Source organism: Corvus brachyrhynchos, unplaced genomic scaffold (assembly GCF_000691975.1).
Source record: "Corvus brachyrhynchos isolate BGI_N302 unplaced genomic scaffold, ASM69197v1 scaffold53, whole genome shotgun sequence".
In the NCBI taxonomy this organism is placed as follows: domain Eukaryota; kingdom Metazoa; phylum Chordata; class Aves; order Passeriformes; family Corvidae; genus Corvus; species Corvus brachyrhynchos.
The window spans coordinates 6,522,105-6,539,105 of record NW_008237681.1 but is presented as its reverse complement, the minus strand read 5'-3'; the positions used below and the strand labels follow the sequence as shown (position 1 = coordinate 6,539,105).

At 42.8% G+C, this 17,001-nt stretch overlaps 1 protein-coding gene across 2 annotated transcripts in view; it reads right to left on the bottom strand.

Annotated features, from left to right (window-relative positions):
- COLQ (collagen like tail subunit of asymmetric acetylcholinesterase) overlaps positions 1-15,359 on the bottom strand; it is a 41,598-nt gene extending 26,239 nt beyond the window's left edge. For both annotated transcript variants that reach the window (XM_017732161.1, XM_017732162.1), the window contains exons 1-3: positions 15,151-15,359; positions 2,797-2,909; positions 1,165-1,260 (exon numbers count right to left, since the gene is read on the bottom strand). In XM_017732161.1, the coding sequence (XP_017587650.1) occupies positions 1,165-1,260; positions 2,797-2,909; positions 15,151-15,256 (315 nt within the window). In that variant the 5' untranslated portion in view covers positions 15,257-15,359. The remainder of the gene's footprint in view (positions 1-1,164; positions 1,261-2,796; positions 2,910-15,150) is intronic.
- Between the last annotated feature and the right edge of the window lie 1,642 nt (positions 15,360-17,001).

The following is a 17,001-nucleotide window of genomic DNA, read 5'->3' as shown; positions in this document are numbered from 1 at the left end:
GCTATGCTTTTTGCCACATAACCGAGCCTTTGCCTTGATGCGGTGCCCATACATTTAAGTGCTGTTTGGGCGCTTGTTACCTTCTCAGGCTGCCAAAGCCTCAGTCACAGCTTTGCTCAGCACAGGCCCTGTGCCATGGCTGCTATTGGCTGTATGGCAATAAACTGGCACCAAGGGGCCTTGAGGAAGATCATTGTCCCAAAGCACCAGGCACAGCACATAGATTGGGACTGTCTGAGACCCAGGACAAACTGGAAGTACCTCTCCATGAAAACTCTCATTTTTCCTTGGAGAGAACTGAAATGGAAAGGCAAATGGGTGATCTTCTCCACAATATGGAGATATTCATAAAAATCTTCCCTCTAGAGGTGGTTCATTTCCACAGAAGAAGCAGGCCAGGTTGGATGGGGCTCTGAGCAACCCGGTCTAGTTGAAGATTTCTCTGTTCATTGTAATGGGATTGTACTAGCTGACCTTTAAAGATCCCTTCCAACTCAAACCATTATGTGATTCTAAGACTTCTGACCTTCCTCTGAAGATTTTGGAAAGAATAAATTGTAAAAAATGAGGTGCAAGGTCAAAAAGACTGGTCCAAGGCTATCCAGCAAGTCAGAGGCAGAGGTGCTGCAGGTCAAGCTACGAGACCTTGCACCTCCTGAATCCTATCCCACTGCCCACCTTGTCCCTGATTTTGCTGTAGATGTTTGCTAACATCTACAGCCTCTCCTTGTCCCTGATTTTACTGCAGATGTTTGCCTTCTCCGAGATGTACTCCACTAACATTCCAGTCCATTGTGTCTCTTCTGCATCCACTCCACAGGCTCTTGTCCTCACAAAAAAGAACAGAGTCCAAAGCAAAGAAAAAACTGACAAAGACCCTCTGAAAGAAGTGATGACACCTCCAGGATTTTTGATGGGTGCTACCCACTGTAAACTGCACAAAAATGAAGGTTGAACTTGAAACAGAATGGAGTATGCAAGGCAGGAATGAGAACACAAGGTAAAAAGACTACATTATATGCAAAGTCCTATCAAAATGAAATTAAGCCAGAGCTTGGCATGCTTACTGAGTGGTAAAAAGCATTTCCACATGTTTTACAGCTTTGTAAGGACTTTGGAGCAAGTGAGAGAACAATGTGGTTTAATCACGTATGCATCACTCACCTGGGGGCCAGGAGGCCCTGCAGAACAGTGAGGTTCAGGCAGAGAGGAAGCCTGTATTGTCTGGAGCTCATGACACAGCTCTTCCACATCCAGCTTCTATGAAACATCAAACATATGAGTGAACATGCAGGCACACGTAGCCTGTTGGAGAAATGCATAAAAATCCAGCCACCACACACTACAGCCTAAAAGAGTTTATTTCCTCCCTTTGGGAGAAGCCTGGGGTTTGTCACAAGGTTATCCTCATGGATGTTTGAACACTAGCACTTCAGCATAGCCTCCTGCCCCATGCTTCCTCTTCCTCTTCCTCTTCCTCTTCCTCCTCCTCACACAGAGGTACATCGCAGCCAGGCTGCCCCTCTGAGCCCCCGTGAGACCCTGGCCTATTCTTAGACCTGACCCTGCCCTCTCTATCCCACTTTGCCAGCAGCAGCTCCTCTCCAAGAATAGCATCCTTGCTCTAATAATAGAGACTTCACTCAGGGAGGGCACAGGCAGCATGAACTTCGCTCCAGAAGACACTAACTCAGAGGCTTTCATTCACTGCAGATCAGAGCCAGTGCCTTAAATGATTATGAATATCTGATCTTTTGACTTCAAAATTAACCTTTCATGAGTAAAATGCCTTTTTTATGCCCTGTGACAAAAGTGATCTCCCCAAGAAATGCAGATGAACACTGAGCCAGAAACACCGGACTAAAACAACTGATCTTCAGCTTCCCAGTGAAAGGCCATTTTCCAGTAAGGCTCTGACTACAGGCTCCAAAGAACAAACTGCTCATAGTTTAATTCACATGGCTCCCACTCTGCTCATAACTGCTTATTTACGTATCATGTTTTTATGGAGAGATGGTGTGAAGGGTGATTTTAGGCTCAGGTTACTCTGAGATGCTTGCAGGAATCTCAGGGACCCTGGTCCCAATGTCATCCTCACTGAAGGAGTACACCACATTCCTAAAGAGATCTTGTCTTTGGATCTCCTTTTTGTGGAAATCAAGGCACAGGCAGGAGAGGTGATGAGGAAGGCAAAGGCAAGTAAATTTTGGTCTGGAGAGAACAGCACCCTGAGTTCAACCCTGATCTCTCAGAAGGCATATGTGTATGGACATGTATCACACAGAGCAGGTCTGTGCAAGGGTGGGTGAGTGAAAACTGCACACCAGCACCTCAAACACGTGTGTGTCTCTGCAAAATGAATAGATTCCACGGGAGGATTTCAGTACCTTCATTTCACCTACTAGGTAAAGCAAATGTGATACAAAACAGGACATACACATCATGAACACCCTGAAATCACTGTGCAGAATGGAAAATTGCCCTTCAGCCCTTACTGGTCTACTGCATTGCCATTTCCTTTAGTTCAGGATTGGCTCACTCTAAGAAGGTTTCTAAATAGAGTAAGGAGAGTATTTTAAGTTAATTGAATTAACTGCTTGAACAAATCCAGCCTCTTCCTTGATCTATTTGATATTTACTTCAAGCTCCAGTCTGGGATGCTGAGTGATTGCCCTCACAGAGCCATATCAGCACAGCCAGGCGGGTTTGCTGAGTGACACCATGAAGCAGTGCTTGAGAGGATGCTTCACTCTTTGTCATTAAAACTCATGTAGAAGAAGTAAAAGCCACACTTACAGTTCTCCAGCTGTGCCTGAAGTATGGTGGTGGGAACAGGGGTGGTGGAGGAGGGCCAAGGAGGCAGCATGCTCTGCAGTTGGGCTGCTTCTTCTGTTCCAAACAAGGGAGATCTGTTCAATACAAACACTCATCTGTGGTCTTGAACAGCACAAGCATTCCTTACAGAATAAGAGAAGTTGCCATTTCACAGTATTTTCCTACATCCTATATGCATTGGTTACAATGCTGTAATCCAAGCACAGATTTAAGAAACCCGGTGGACCCTTAAGTCTCTAAGTTCCTTCTTGTGCTGAAGGCTGTGCAGAGTTTTAAGCCCTTAATGTGGCTCTGACACAGGCTGAATCTGGAAAACTTCAGATAGGTGACATTAGAAAATGAATCAAACATTTATTGTTTTCTCTACCCTCTGTTCCAAAATTGTGTTAGAAATAGCATCTTCTGGTCCCTGTCACAGCCCACGTGCCACCAGGAAAGCACTCAGTGCTGTTGGCCATCACCTTCCCTGTGAACTGAATCACTTTGATGGGTGGGAAGTGGGAAGCTGTCCTACAACACATTTACTTGTATTTCCTCTGGGACTTCAACCAGGTTGCTGTACTTCTGGTTTGTGCATCATCCCTAAGAATAAATATCCCACAACCCAGACTTTGCCGAAAGCTTTGTCACCGACTGACTGGTAAGGCAGGACCTCAGTTGTGTTTGGCAGTGTATTTAATGTTTTCTAAGAGGTAAACTTCCATCAAGAATATAAGAAGCTGTGACCAAAATTCACAAAGGAAGGATATTAAGATGGTGCATTTATACACTGTACTTTTTCCCCTGAATTTTACTTGCTCCTTGGGAAATACAGCACTAATCAGAGTGAGAGCCTTCTTCAAATGTTTTGCCAAGGATAGCAAATATTTATTTATGCCTGTTGGTTTCTTCCTCTGGCTAGTGGCAGCTGGAATGGATGTCTGTGAACTGAAGGGTGGCAGGGAGCCAAGAAGAAAAGCCTATGGCAAAGTATCTGGTATTAATAGAAAATCTCTAAATTAGGTTTCTGGGAAGACAAACCTGATGAAATTGCTAGATTTGTGTGCAAATCAATTGCAGGCTGGATATTAGTCACATCTCAAGGTAAGGGAAGAATAGAGATACTTTCAAATGTCTCAGAAAATCTCTTATGTCAGTTCCATCATCCTATGTTAATGGGGACGGCTTTTTCTCAGTCCTGATGCACAAAAAAGAGCTGCCCAGAGGAGTGTGATTCAGCAGCATTCAGGGGCTGCTGAATCATGTCATCCCGATTATTTTTCTCTATTAAAACAATATTTGCGATGATACATTTGAATTCTGGAAGGGTCCGTAATGAAGACTCTTTCTCAGCTTTTCCTCACAAGTTTGAAACTCAGTCAAAAACTTCAATTTAAGAGAAAGGCAGAAGACTTATTAAAAGATAGGTATATATTTTAATTTAAAGCTTTAAATACATACTGAAAATGTCAGTGTCCTTTAAAAAGTAGCAAAGGTATGAGTCTCCTGCCTCCAGATCTTACAAGTAATAAAATACAAAAATATGAAGAGTTAAGTTTTATATTGGCTTAACCTGAATTCAGTCACTCTTATGCAGCTGTAACCAAGTGTTTCAATTTTTAACACACATACTTCTGTGGTTGTCTGAGTTTCAGGGTTGTATTTGAACATATTGCATTGGGATAAAATAGGACATTATTAAGGTAATGGACAGATTGAAATTTAACAGGGTATAAAGTGTGATTATTACTTTACTTTAAGCCACATTCCAATGTCATCTTTCTTAGTATTACCTCATTCCTTGGTCTAGATAAAATTTCAGTAGCATTATTACCATTCAACAAGAATAAGAATACCAAAACCAGCCTGATGTGGTTTAGTTGCTAAGAGATCACTACCAGGCACCACAGAAAAAGGTTTGCATTACCACAGTTGTACTGCCACTTAAAAAAAAAAGTGTTGTTCTTTAAATATTTTGCAAACATAAGATTACAGCTATAGTTCTAATATTATACTTATCACATCCTATAAGTAAATTCCAGTCCTGGCTTATAAAAAATTTGGATTCTCCTTTTTAGAAGAAAAGCCTGAAAATCTGTGGAACAGCTTTATTGTGAAAAACACTATACCTAACCAAGCTGCTAAAAAAATAGCCCCTGATTTCAATGTTTATCACCTTATGCTACTGCAACACAAGTTAGGTTGAAGCCCACTTTAGGTTTGCTGGTATGAACAGTGACAGCATGTACTGATGTCAGCATGGAGACAAGCAAAATCTACCTACCAGTAATAGTAATAGACACTATTACTATAGATATTATTAGATATTAATAGATGCTATTATTATAGATACTAAATTCTAATAGACACCATTATTATATACTAAGTAATTATATACCATTAGTAGTAAAGATACTGCTATAGAGAACAGGTTTCAATTATGTAATGACTTGGGTAGTTAATATTTCAGGGGCTCCATCAGTAATCCTGGCTATGCTCTGGAAGGTGCATTTGTCAAGCAAATATTTAAGAAAAGACTGATTCTAGACCCAAGAACCTTCCCCACTCAGGAATGACAGGTGCTATGACAGCAGAAGGAGCAAAAAAATGAATGATTCACAGAGGGACTGCAGGTATGACTGCTATAATCTTATCTTCCAGTAAGCACCACATTTCTTTGGTATGGATTTTGTCAGTAACTGCAATAGGTCCAAGATGTACAACCATTACAGTATCACCTTGATTTATATCACAAAAGGGTTACCTTGGCAGGCTTACAGGCACTCTGCAAAGGCAATGCATATTTTTAGGCTCCAGGTTAGCTTTGTTTGCTAAACAGAGCTTCAGAATACTCCAGTCCCCATCAGTGGAAAAAATCTCAGCCCAAGAATAGGACTGTCATAGTTTTCTGTGAAATATGAAGACCCTGCCTACACAGAGCATGCGTTTACATATCTCATATGAAAGCTGCTCTTTCAACAACTTCAATGCCAAAGAACATATTCAATAAGGAAAGAAAGACAAAATGAAGAAATCCTTTTAGGACTTGTACAAGAGGCAGTTGTTATCAAAGAACATAAAAACTAAAATTGTCACTTTTAAAATAGAACACATTCACATTTTCAGGTTATTTTTATTGTCAAGGCTATAAGTTAATCCAGTTCAAGAAAGTGACTTTATAAATCCATGGGTATACTGCCAATGGTAGCTTCAGAAAACAACATACTTTAGATAAGGTGTGATGTTTCATGTTGCTCCTGCAGATTTCTTGTGACCATAGCTGGAATTTGGGAACTCTTATTCAAGATGGTACAAAGCAGAAGCCTTCACCCAGGCTGAGTCCCCTGGAGTGGGGCTCATAAGGGGTCTAAGAGGCCTCCTAGGGCAGATCCTAGAGGAATCTTCAACACTACAAACCCCCACAGCTGCAACAGAGATACCAGAGAAGTCCTGCCCTGGATTGAAGTCCAATTTACAGGATTTCATTGAAAAAAATAATAAATAAACCATGAAAGTGACTTTCATCCTAAAATTGCAAAGCTGTAGGCCGAACGCCAGGAGGAAAGGACAAGAAAGGAAAGGGATACTTAACATGTGTTTCCCTTCCTATTTATGACCACACTGATCCAGCAAGCCCTGACGGGAAGCCGAGCTATTATCCAAAGCCTTCTCACCCTGACAGCAGGGCTGGTGGCTTGCCCAGCTTGTGACAGGCAGGGCTCTGCTGGACAGAGCCCTCTGATGGCTGACACCCATCACAGATGCTTCTCCCACTCGGATGGCACTCAGAATTAATAATAAACAAGCTGGGCAGACCAGCCAGTTAATGAATGTGGGCTTGTCCAGCTGAAACTGAGACTTTGATCTGCTTTGTTGTCATTCATTCAGGCTCCTCTCAGCCTCCTTGCAAGGACAGCAGAGCACCACAGGCCGCAGACACCCAGCTCCATTCTGTACATCTACTGCAGGTGACTGGGACACATCTTCCTCTTAAGTTAGGAAAGCTTAAGAGCTTGGTGCCTTTTGAGAGCACCTTTTGTATTTACAGAGCAGATGCAGGTATTAAGCTCTCCTTCAAAATGCCAAAGATAAGTGCCAGCATTATCAATATTTGCTTCTTTAAAGTGTGTCTTATGAAACTTTTTGACCCAAAGTGTGTTTTAAGGACATATAAGCAGAGATGAGAACACAGCTTGTGTTTGGAGCTGGGCTGAACTGTCAAGTTAGTGAATTGTCTGCATCTCTCAGTACATTTTAGAACTTGGACCTTATAGTTGATGGCCTAAATATATCCTTCCCTATAAACCAGATTAAATATGCCAAAGAAATATATCAAGCTTAGGTAATGGTGTCTGTGTGGAGGAGGTGGCGACCCATGAAATTCCTGTGGGAGTTACAGGATGAGACACAGAGCTGCAGATCTTCCCTGCCACTAGTTTCCTTTTGCTTAAGATGGGGCTTCAGAGTGTTCAAGAAACAGAACAAAGCAGATCAGAAATTATTTCAATTAATTTCAGAAAATTAAGAAACCCAGATGAAACCTTGCAAGTTTCTTTTAATAGAATAATAGAACCCCTTAGGCTGAAAAAGACCGCTAAGTTCAAAAGGTTAACCTAGCACAGTCAAGAAAATCTCAGAAAAATTTGAAAGTGTTCCATTTTTAAACTCCAAAGTGACTACAGGCTGTGGCAGCAGTAACACCTACTTTACCAGCTGGTGCACACTCAGAAATTGTAATAAATAAATAAATAAATAAATATATTTAAAAATCAGTCAGTGTTCCAAAAGCTTGACAGTAGCATGATCCCTGGCATGCTGCCTGGACAGCAGGTCTGGGTATTCACCTGTCTACAGGAGCAAGGACACTCTGACCTCCATCCCCACCTAATATTTAGCTCACGTCCCTCAGCAGCTCTGGCAGCCTGGCTGGGGAGCAGTGAGTGGCTGCATCTCAGAGGTCAGCTCTAGAAAACACTGCAGACATGGCAAGATGTGGGAAAGCAAAGGGGGCTATGGGGTTTCTAAGCAAAGGAAAAGCCTTCTAATCCCTGTATTTCATTTCAGACATTTTATCTGTGTGTATGTGCCTCTATGAGGACAATACATGTGCCAGAAGATTATACAGTGTTCTCTCAGACTGACTGGAGAAGGAAAATTCTGAGAGAGAGAGAGGAGGATTTGCTTGTGTTGGCTCTGCATTGCATTTCACAAACCAGTGAAAAATCCCAGTAAAATCTGATAGGTGGAACACTTCAGTGGGTTATAAAAAGGGTTTATAAAATAAACCCATGTCTTATAAATCCCAATAACCATGACAGGGCTATTTTGCGCAATTTTCCTTCTAATGCCTTTCATTTGCAGAAGTCCAGAGCTCTAGACACTGCTAAACAATGTTGACAACTCTAAGCACTCCCCATCAGTGTGTGAGAACCTGAGGCACAGAGAAGTTAAGCAAGTCCCCCAAGTCCATGGGTAACTTAGTCACAGTACCAGAAACAGACTTCCAATCTGGTGAATCTCAATATCGCGTCTCAATCATTTTATGAACCAGATCATAAAACTCAACTACTTGTCACACCAGAGCAATAGTATAAATACTCTGAGTATTAAAGCCTAAGAATTTACTGTAATCTGTAGAAGAGCCTGAAGCCCTAAAGGTTAAAGCAGGACGGCTGCTGCATCAGCCCTGAAAGACATCTACGTGTCATTCACTGCCACACAGTCCTCTCCCACTTTGTGTGAGATCAGTAGCAACAAATCTGAGAGACACCAGTTCCACCCTTCTGCGACTGCAAGATCATAATCTGTCAGTGCTGGCATAGATCAAACATGTACTTGACTTTGATGTTGCTCCACCATATGCTCAGACGGTCCCAGACAATCCCTGTGAGGGTGTGGGTGTTGCTGTGTGCTCAAAAAGACTTCAGAGAAAAGCCTCTCAATTCTTCTTTGAAAGTTTGTTGCCATGAACTAGATTAATTCCTCATGACTCCCTTGCTGCAACAGATTCCCAGCCCAGCTGACTTTATTCTCCTGCCTTTGACCAAAAAACCCAACTACATATTGACTTTGTAGTGTAAAAAAATGTTAACTTTGGAGTTTCAAGAAGCTAATAAAAATAGTCTATGATCACTTCCCTGGGTAGAAGAAAACTGAAATGTAGCACTGCCGTTACTTGCGTGCATTCCCCAGAAACCTACATTTATCCATACCCTCTTGCTAGCTCCTGAGGAAAATGGTTAACCTCTTTTCCCCTCAGTGTCTCAGTTCTCCTCTGTATTTTTCCTATACCCATCTTGCCTTCCCAAATGCCCTTTCACCATCACAGCTGTGTAACTACAGAAAGTGTCCCCACAATTTCCTTTGCATTAAAGGGGTGATTCCTTGGAGAGGAGAAGGGAAGAAATAGAGCACCTAGGTTGGGGTTTGCTAATTCCTGTAGAATTTTTCCTCTCTTGCTTATTTCTGATATTGCTCAAACAATTAACCCTAGATTTGAAGGGCTTGCCCTGTTCTCTTCTACCTTCTAAGCTGCAGCACGAGACAGATCTCCCGGCTGTGTCCTGGCTGAGTCCTGTGCTGCACCACAGCTGATTCTGCAGCCACACACCATCCTAGCACCAGGAGTTAAAGACTGCAGGGGTACAGGGTCTACTGTGACAACAAATGTCCTCCTGTCTAAACACAACTGATACTTTTCTACAGTTTTAAATAGGATTTGCAGTTTCTTTTGCTGCAATCACGCTGCTGGTGCTCCTGTGCCAATATCCCACCCATGGGAAGCCTCAGTGTCTGATAGGAAACAGACTGTCAGCTTCAAGGAGGATAAAATGTGAAGTCACAGACTGTTCCCTTCCTGTGCAGGGGTTTAGTAATATTGACATACCCATGAATGAACTGCCTGTACTAAAGGCAGAGGCCTACAAGCACAGTCTGTCTACAACTACATAGGGACTAAGCTGATTTTGCAGCACTTTGGATTACTTGTTGGTGGAGCTTCTATCCTTTCAGTGAAAACACCTGATTTTGAGACACCTTACTTTGCTGTGCTGGAATGTAAGCCTCCAACTTTCAGTCTGCTCATAACAAAAATCTAGTATTCACCTTCTAGCATTCTAGCATGCCCACTACTTATGGACTATAGACAGTGCTATGTTCATTCATGGCAGCGGTACAGCACGGACAAGCTTGGACCAGGTGGATCTCCATGTCAGCTGCAGATCACTTTCAGCTGAGATTCCCTTTTGGGCTGGGTGCTGCCTGTCGGAAGCATTCATAGGTTATAGAAAAACCTTCAGATCAGTTACTGCTTCCTTTGCTGGAAAGCCAAGCAAGCGCTGCCTCAGCTCCTGTCCCTGGCAGCTGGAGGACTTCTTCACAACCCAACAAGTGAATGGCATGATATTCAGCTTAAACAGTATTTCACTGAACCCTTTCCCTTCATCTGCATTGTCATGGAACCTTTTTTGACAAGACAAGAACCTTGTCAACCAGTAATGCCGTAAACACACCAGAAGACTGTTTCCTCTCCTGCGTGCAGGACCAGGGCTGTACTTAAGGAGCCTTGTTGCAAACACGTTCCAGCTTCCTCACTAGAGGCTATGTCCTCTTCTGATTTTTATTTACTGCTGCAAGGCAAATGCCACAACCCTGTGAAGTGCCTCTGATGTCCTTTCCTTGTCCCTTACCCACAGGATCAAGCGGGCTCCTACTTGCTGGTTTACTGCCGATTTCAGAGCAGCTCTGGGGGTCCTTGGTTGTTGTGGATAACGTCAGTGTTCCCTTTGCCCTTCCTGACAAGAAGATGGATGCAGGCCTGGAGTCATGAACAGGTTGTGCACCAGTGTGGTTGCTCTGCTCTCACCTTGCTCAGCACAGCTGTTGCAGCATACACCACCAGAGAAGCTCTATGAGTTCTAAGGTGACTTCTTTCCTGAGCATCACCTACATTGACCTGAGCAGGACACTCAGCTTGGGATTTCCACAGGTCATATCTACCAGGGGAGATATATACAGATAAAGTCAAACCAGGTGTTTTCTTTAACTGTGCTTATTTTAAAGACCCATTTGCTTGAAGCAACAGTAACTACACCATACTAGGCTGTTAATTTGCTACCAGTCCAAGCCTTTCCCCAGAGGCTGGTTGGGAACTGTCTTCTTCAAAAGCTTAGAACGGTAATCACAACACCATCCTTCTTTTGGCTTATCTTTCCAGCTACCCATTTGGGCTATCAAGTTAAAACAGCCTGTCCCAAGGTTATTTTTTTTCTCTGAAGCTGAACAGAGGTTCTACTGAAAGAATATTTTGCCTCCCTTTCAGGCTTGTATGAATCACAAACAAGACAGAAAGCTCTCAAATGTCCTGCCCCAAGACCTTTGGCTACTCAGATCCACAGCTAGGTGACTGCCCTCTCATGGCCAATGATACTCTGCTGCCCTTCTCTAATGAAGCTGTAGCCTGTCAGTGGCTCATTTCCATCAGGAATTTTAATCTAACCACAGCTTTCCTGCTTATGTGTGTTCCATGAGAAAACCACTGACCAATGGCACCAGGATGCTCAGCACCTCCTGGGCCCATGCTGACTTTATAGAGCAGAGCCAGGCTTCCTTCCCTGGTCTGGCATTTTTGCTTGCTAGTCACCCTTTTGGCTGTTTTCCCAGCAGTCTCTGGCTGCTGCCTTTTGAGAGTCTTCAAGTTATACTTTTTGTCTTGTTTTATTCCTTCTACAACTTTCTTTCTCCTGCAAACACTCTGATAATGCGTTCTGTTGTGATTTTACATAATTAAATATTTACAATTACTCTCTTCAAAAACAAAATACATCCACCTGACATCTTTGCTGTTCATTTTGACAATATTTAGGGTTCCTGCAGGGAAAAGAAACCCAAACCCTGGTGATGGGGTCAGATATTCCTTTTATAGAAAGACAGCCCCGATCCCAACTCCCTCAGTGTCAGGAATCGTCCCTTGTTTCTGTGTCCTTTCTCTCCTGCTGTTCCCCTCACAAATGCACAATGCCCTCCCCCCACAGCACAGCATCACAGTGGCTCCCAAGGTCACTTCTCTGTGCTGCCCAGCCAAGGCTTTCACCCCACACAGCTCCCCTTCCCAGCCCACCTTGCCCATCACCACAGCTCCAACAGTGTCACTCCACAAGAAAACTGAATTGTTTTCTGCAGCTCTGCCACGTGAGGTCTGGTTGCAAATATTACACCTTCCTGACTCAAAGAGGATGAACCTAATGCCCAGTGAGATATGATGTTCCTTTTCTTCAGGAAAATATTAGGACAAAGGCAAAGAAAGAGTGAGGAATACTGCCAATAGTTCTCTGATATCCCATTGAGTTCTTTTAAACTGATCAACCCTAATCTTTCCAAAGGACTGTGAATCAATATTGATTGTAGGAAACAATTCAATCAAGGGATGCATTTGTGGCATGCATAAAAAGCCAGAAGAAGCACTGAGATGCAGTTCTTTTTCTTTGTGTGCTTCTGGGAATTTAAATACTGTCCCAGAAACGCTGGGCCTGGATGAGCAGAATAGGGGAGGAGAAGGAATGAGGAGGAGAGGAAGACAGTCATTCTACTATCTGAATTTGGAAGGTGGCTTCCTTCAGGCTGGTTCTTACAAGGTGCAGACTGGTTCATGTAGCCCTACTAAAAATGACCACAGAACTCATGCCTTCATCATGTGAGTGCAGCAGTTCAGGAACCTCAGTAGGGCAGAGCTCTGAAAAATAGATGTAAATGACACCACGAACACAAGTGGTGGAAGGGTGGGATATGACAGGTTACCCTGAAAACAACCTGCTGTCTCCAGGGGCTGAGCTACCCATCCCTGGGGGTCTTCACTGCCATGAGGAAGCATAGCCACATGCTTAAGCATGTTTTAAGATTATTCCCTGAAACATTTTCTCCAGAAATGACACTTCAGCACCATGAGACTCAACTCTTTGGAGCTGACATGACACTCAAAATACTTCTAGAAACAAGGATGCACTGTTGCTTGAGGCTGATGGGACTCTAAGGTGGAAAAAAAAACCCCCAGATTATTCTTCTTTCCCCAATTACTGTATGAACAATTTTCCACCCTACAGGCTGTTTCCCATTTTCTTTGTGACCTGTAAGCCTTTTTGTTTGTGACCTATTGCTATGCAAAGATGTGTGAGGACAGGAACAAAAGTAGTTTTAGGCCAGAAGTTTTCAGACATACCTGGAAGATACCCAAATGTTTTTTCCCAACTATAGGAAAGACAAGCCATCACTTAAGAACATCCTCTCTGCTAAATGGCATTAGTTTCAGAATTTGAAAGTGCACTGCTGAAGTTCATTCTTTAAATGTGAAATTGCATCCTGGTGCCAGATACAAATAACTGACTCAGCTGACAGCCAGAGAACATTTGAGAAATCACTAAAATAACTGAGAATGTAAGTGGAATTAATTCACCTTCAGTGTGAATGGAATTAGTTCACCTCCTGTGCCCACTGTCAGATTTCTACCAGAAAAATCAGAACTTACTGCTTTTTTCTTAGAAGTTTCTTAAAATGCAGATGCAACCAAAGCACTAAAGGAATCCCTTATTATATAACTTTTAATACCAAGTAGCCCTAATTAGCAAGTAATAATGGCACACAGGTATGTCTCTTAATCCAGCCTGGCAGCTGTGGGATTATGATAGAATTTTCTACCAACTGCTGTTTCTTCCACATATTATCAGGCAAATGCTGACAATACATTCATGGCAGGAGTCTCACTAAGAGCTTGCTGGGTATAAAGGTGATTTTCAGTGTCTTGGCCAGAAGAGCCTAGCGTGGGGCTTTGCCATGGAGCAGAGAGCAGGGTGGGGATCTGCCCAAAGGGGTCTCTTGCAGACAAGCCCCAGGACTGCACCATGGAAAATGCAGATTCTGGCATTTTCCTTCATGTTTGCCTCTTCTACTATGGTTTCAGCAGAGATGACAAGTCTTCCCTCTTCCTAGGGGCAGGTTATTTGTTAAACTTTTAATTCTTAAGAGGACAGCTCAAATGTCTTCTGTAGACACACAAGAGCGTGCCACAGGAGAAGGCGATAGAAACATCACATTCTTGTTTGCCTGCATGGCATCTACAAGTGTCAAATAAACAAAAAGTACTTCAAACCAAATTTTGATGCCTGATGACTTACATGTTATTGCAAAGCAATTTGGAGTATATCAGAGAAAACTGGTGATTCCTGTGCCTCAGGATTAGCTAACCTCAACATAATGGAAAAAGCACATCCCATTGAAAAGAAATGGTAAAAAATGCAAAGGCTTTTTAGAGCTTGAATGTAAACCATCTGGCTCTGTGGGTACACCAGAGGGATTAGAGAGCAAGAAAGGCCGTATGCCTTTAGGTCCATGTCTAGGGTTGATTTTATGTACAGACTTAAAATATGCACCCCTTTGATCACTGTGAAAGCCATAGGGAGGATCTATAGGTATAGCAGGCCCTGACCTACAAACCCGGTTGAACCATCTCAAATCTGACACTGAAGGAACACAGGACATTAGTTAGAAGCATCTCTGTTGATACAGAATAACAGACAGAAGGTGGGAGACAGCGACTTGCCATGAATTGGTGAAAGTTCCTCAAAGAAGACACAGAGTCCTATGGCTTTCCCCTTCCTTTGCACAGAACGTGACTACAGGAAAGCCTTGCTGCTGAAACTGTAAAATGTATTAAGAGGGATTTCCAGTGCCCTGGCTCAACTGACAACTAATTTGTTTTGTCTTTTCCTAGCAGGGATTTTCCATGCAGTGGACTCTTGTTTGCTATGTAAGTCATCCGAGTATTTGTTAGTGTCATAGCCAGAGCCAGATGATGTTTATTCTGCTAACATCCAGTCAGACTCTGGCAGCACTCACTGAGGTCAGGGCTTTATTTATAGAAGCAGATATACATTGAGATTCATTTTCCTTCCCTTGCTGTATTCTACCTAAACTCATCAAAAACAGAAAGAAACATGCAGACATGCAAGTCATACACTAATTGGGCCAGATCCATGAATTAGCACAGCACTGCAGAGGCCAACGGAAAAAAAGCATTTTTGAGCAGCTGAGGATCTTGTCCATTATTTCTCATGGGGAAGGGAAGGGAGGGGTTTAAACCAGAAATTATAAAGCAAAAAGCAAAACTGACCAAGCAACAAAATGTCATGGCATGTGGCAGAGCAGGTCTGCAATGCAAAATCCCTCCACCGAGATCTGCAATTTGAAGTATTTTTTTTTCTCCTGTGTTCCCAGTCACCAGAAAGTGCAAGAATCAGAGTGCAGAGAGCTCCAAGCAAGGAAAAGTAATGACTTAAAGCAATTTACCTGCTGAAATTGAGAAGACATTGTCAGCGTACGCAGTCTGAGACAAAGCAAAGCAGAAGAAAAGCAGCAGGTAAGATCCCTGGACAAGCGGGCTGAGGACCAACATGCTGGCTCTGCCCTGGCAGATCCCAGCTCAGAGACGCAGGGCTGCTTTGGGGCTCTCTCTCTCCCCTCTCTCCCTCTCTGCCTTGCCTGCTCTCTGCCTCTGCCCTCACTATGGGATGCGTGTGTGTGTCTGTGTGTGTACGTCTCTCTCTCTCTCTCCCCCCCCTCCCTCCCCGTGCCTTTAGGAAGAAAGAATGCCAACCATTTCCCATTAAATCTTCTCCTTACACTAGACACAGTTATATTTAACTCCTGTGCTGGATCAGTTGCCCCTATTGTGGACATTAGCTGCTAAAACTGAGGCATGGGGGATTCTGGTTTTGCTAACAGAAGCAAAAAAGCACTTTGGATAATAATAATGATGAGCAGGATTTTAGAAATTAAGAACCGGACCATAAACAGAATCTTTTGGTACAGGCAACCAGACACCAGTGTCAAGATGGATAAAATCCCTGACTGATCATCTTCTACAGGTCACTAATTGCCTTAATGAGAGAGATGAGCAGTGACTTAACATCTGCTTATCCCTGGTAGCTACGAGTGTTGCATTCATGTACAGAGTGCAGCTCAAGGTGAGGGATGCCACAAAGGCTTCACAAATGAACAAGCACATCATTATTTTGGTTTTAAGTGAAAATGACAGTATCACTGATAGTGCCAGACATTGCACAATTGCACAGAGTTCACTGATGGGGTGCAACAGGTGGAAGAAACAATACATGTGCCGTGATGGGGTGAGTGAAATGCTATCAGCTCTGGGGGTGGTGCTGGTCAACACACTACACGGCACTGTGAAGAAAACAAACCTCCCACTCTCTGGAAACCAGCAGGTGCCCTTGCTACCTGTACAAAAGTTTGGTGTTTCTGTGCCTTATTGCAACATGCAGGGTTTTACAGATTAACTTGTGCCCTCTGAAAAACTAGCAGAGAGATCCTCCTTTCTGCCTGGAATCTGACAGTGGTTTCCAAGAAAATCAGAGGTACATCCTTTGCTGTGAAAAACATCATTATTCTCTCCCAGATAGAGATGGTTTTCTTTGCCCACTGTTTGTTGTTTCCCCCAAGAAAAAAGTGAAAGTATTCTGGATTAATTACAGAATTGATTTTTTTTCATTTAAGAAGAGTTCTCATTGACAGAAATGATGACATGTCCCCCTGGGCATTAACTCCGCTGTCCAGCAAAGTGAGATATTTTCACATTTCTGGTTAAATAGCCTTGGCTGTTACTTTCAATGCACTGCAAACATATTGACAAAATCTTTCTAAATGTAGTGGCTAGATGGGAAGAATCACATCTGCCTTATACATTTTTATCCTTAAAGGACATGCTTATTATAACCATAATTCTTTCTAAAATCCCTTTCCAGTACTGCAACAATTTAGATAACAGATTTTCTATTTTAATTTAATCTAATCTACTTTATTCCACTGTCTGTTACTTCTTAGTATTTGGCTCTTTTTAGTGAAGAGAGTAGTTTGGTCTCTTTCTACTTTGACCAAGATAACCATGGAATAAGTGAGTGCCATTAGTTTTCTTGGCATGCTAGACCTCAGAGGGAAAGGAATACCTCTTGGGAAGTTTATCATGACAAACCCTAAGCACACAAGATAAATGTCCAGCTGCCTGATTATAAAGGAAAGCAGTGGGCAATCCCCATCCCCCAATTCCAGCATGGATGCTGGAAAAAATTGCTTAATATTGAAATGTCAAAATTGTATTAAAAGATTCACCTCTGAAGATATGTG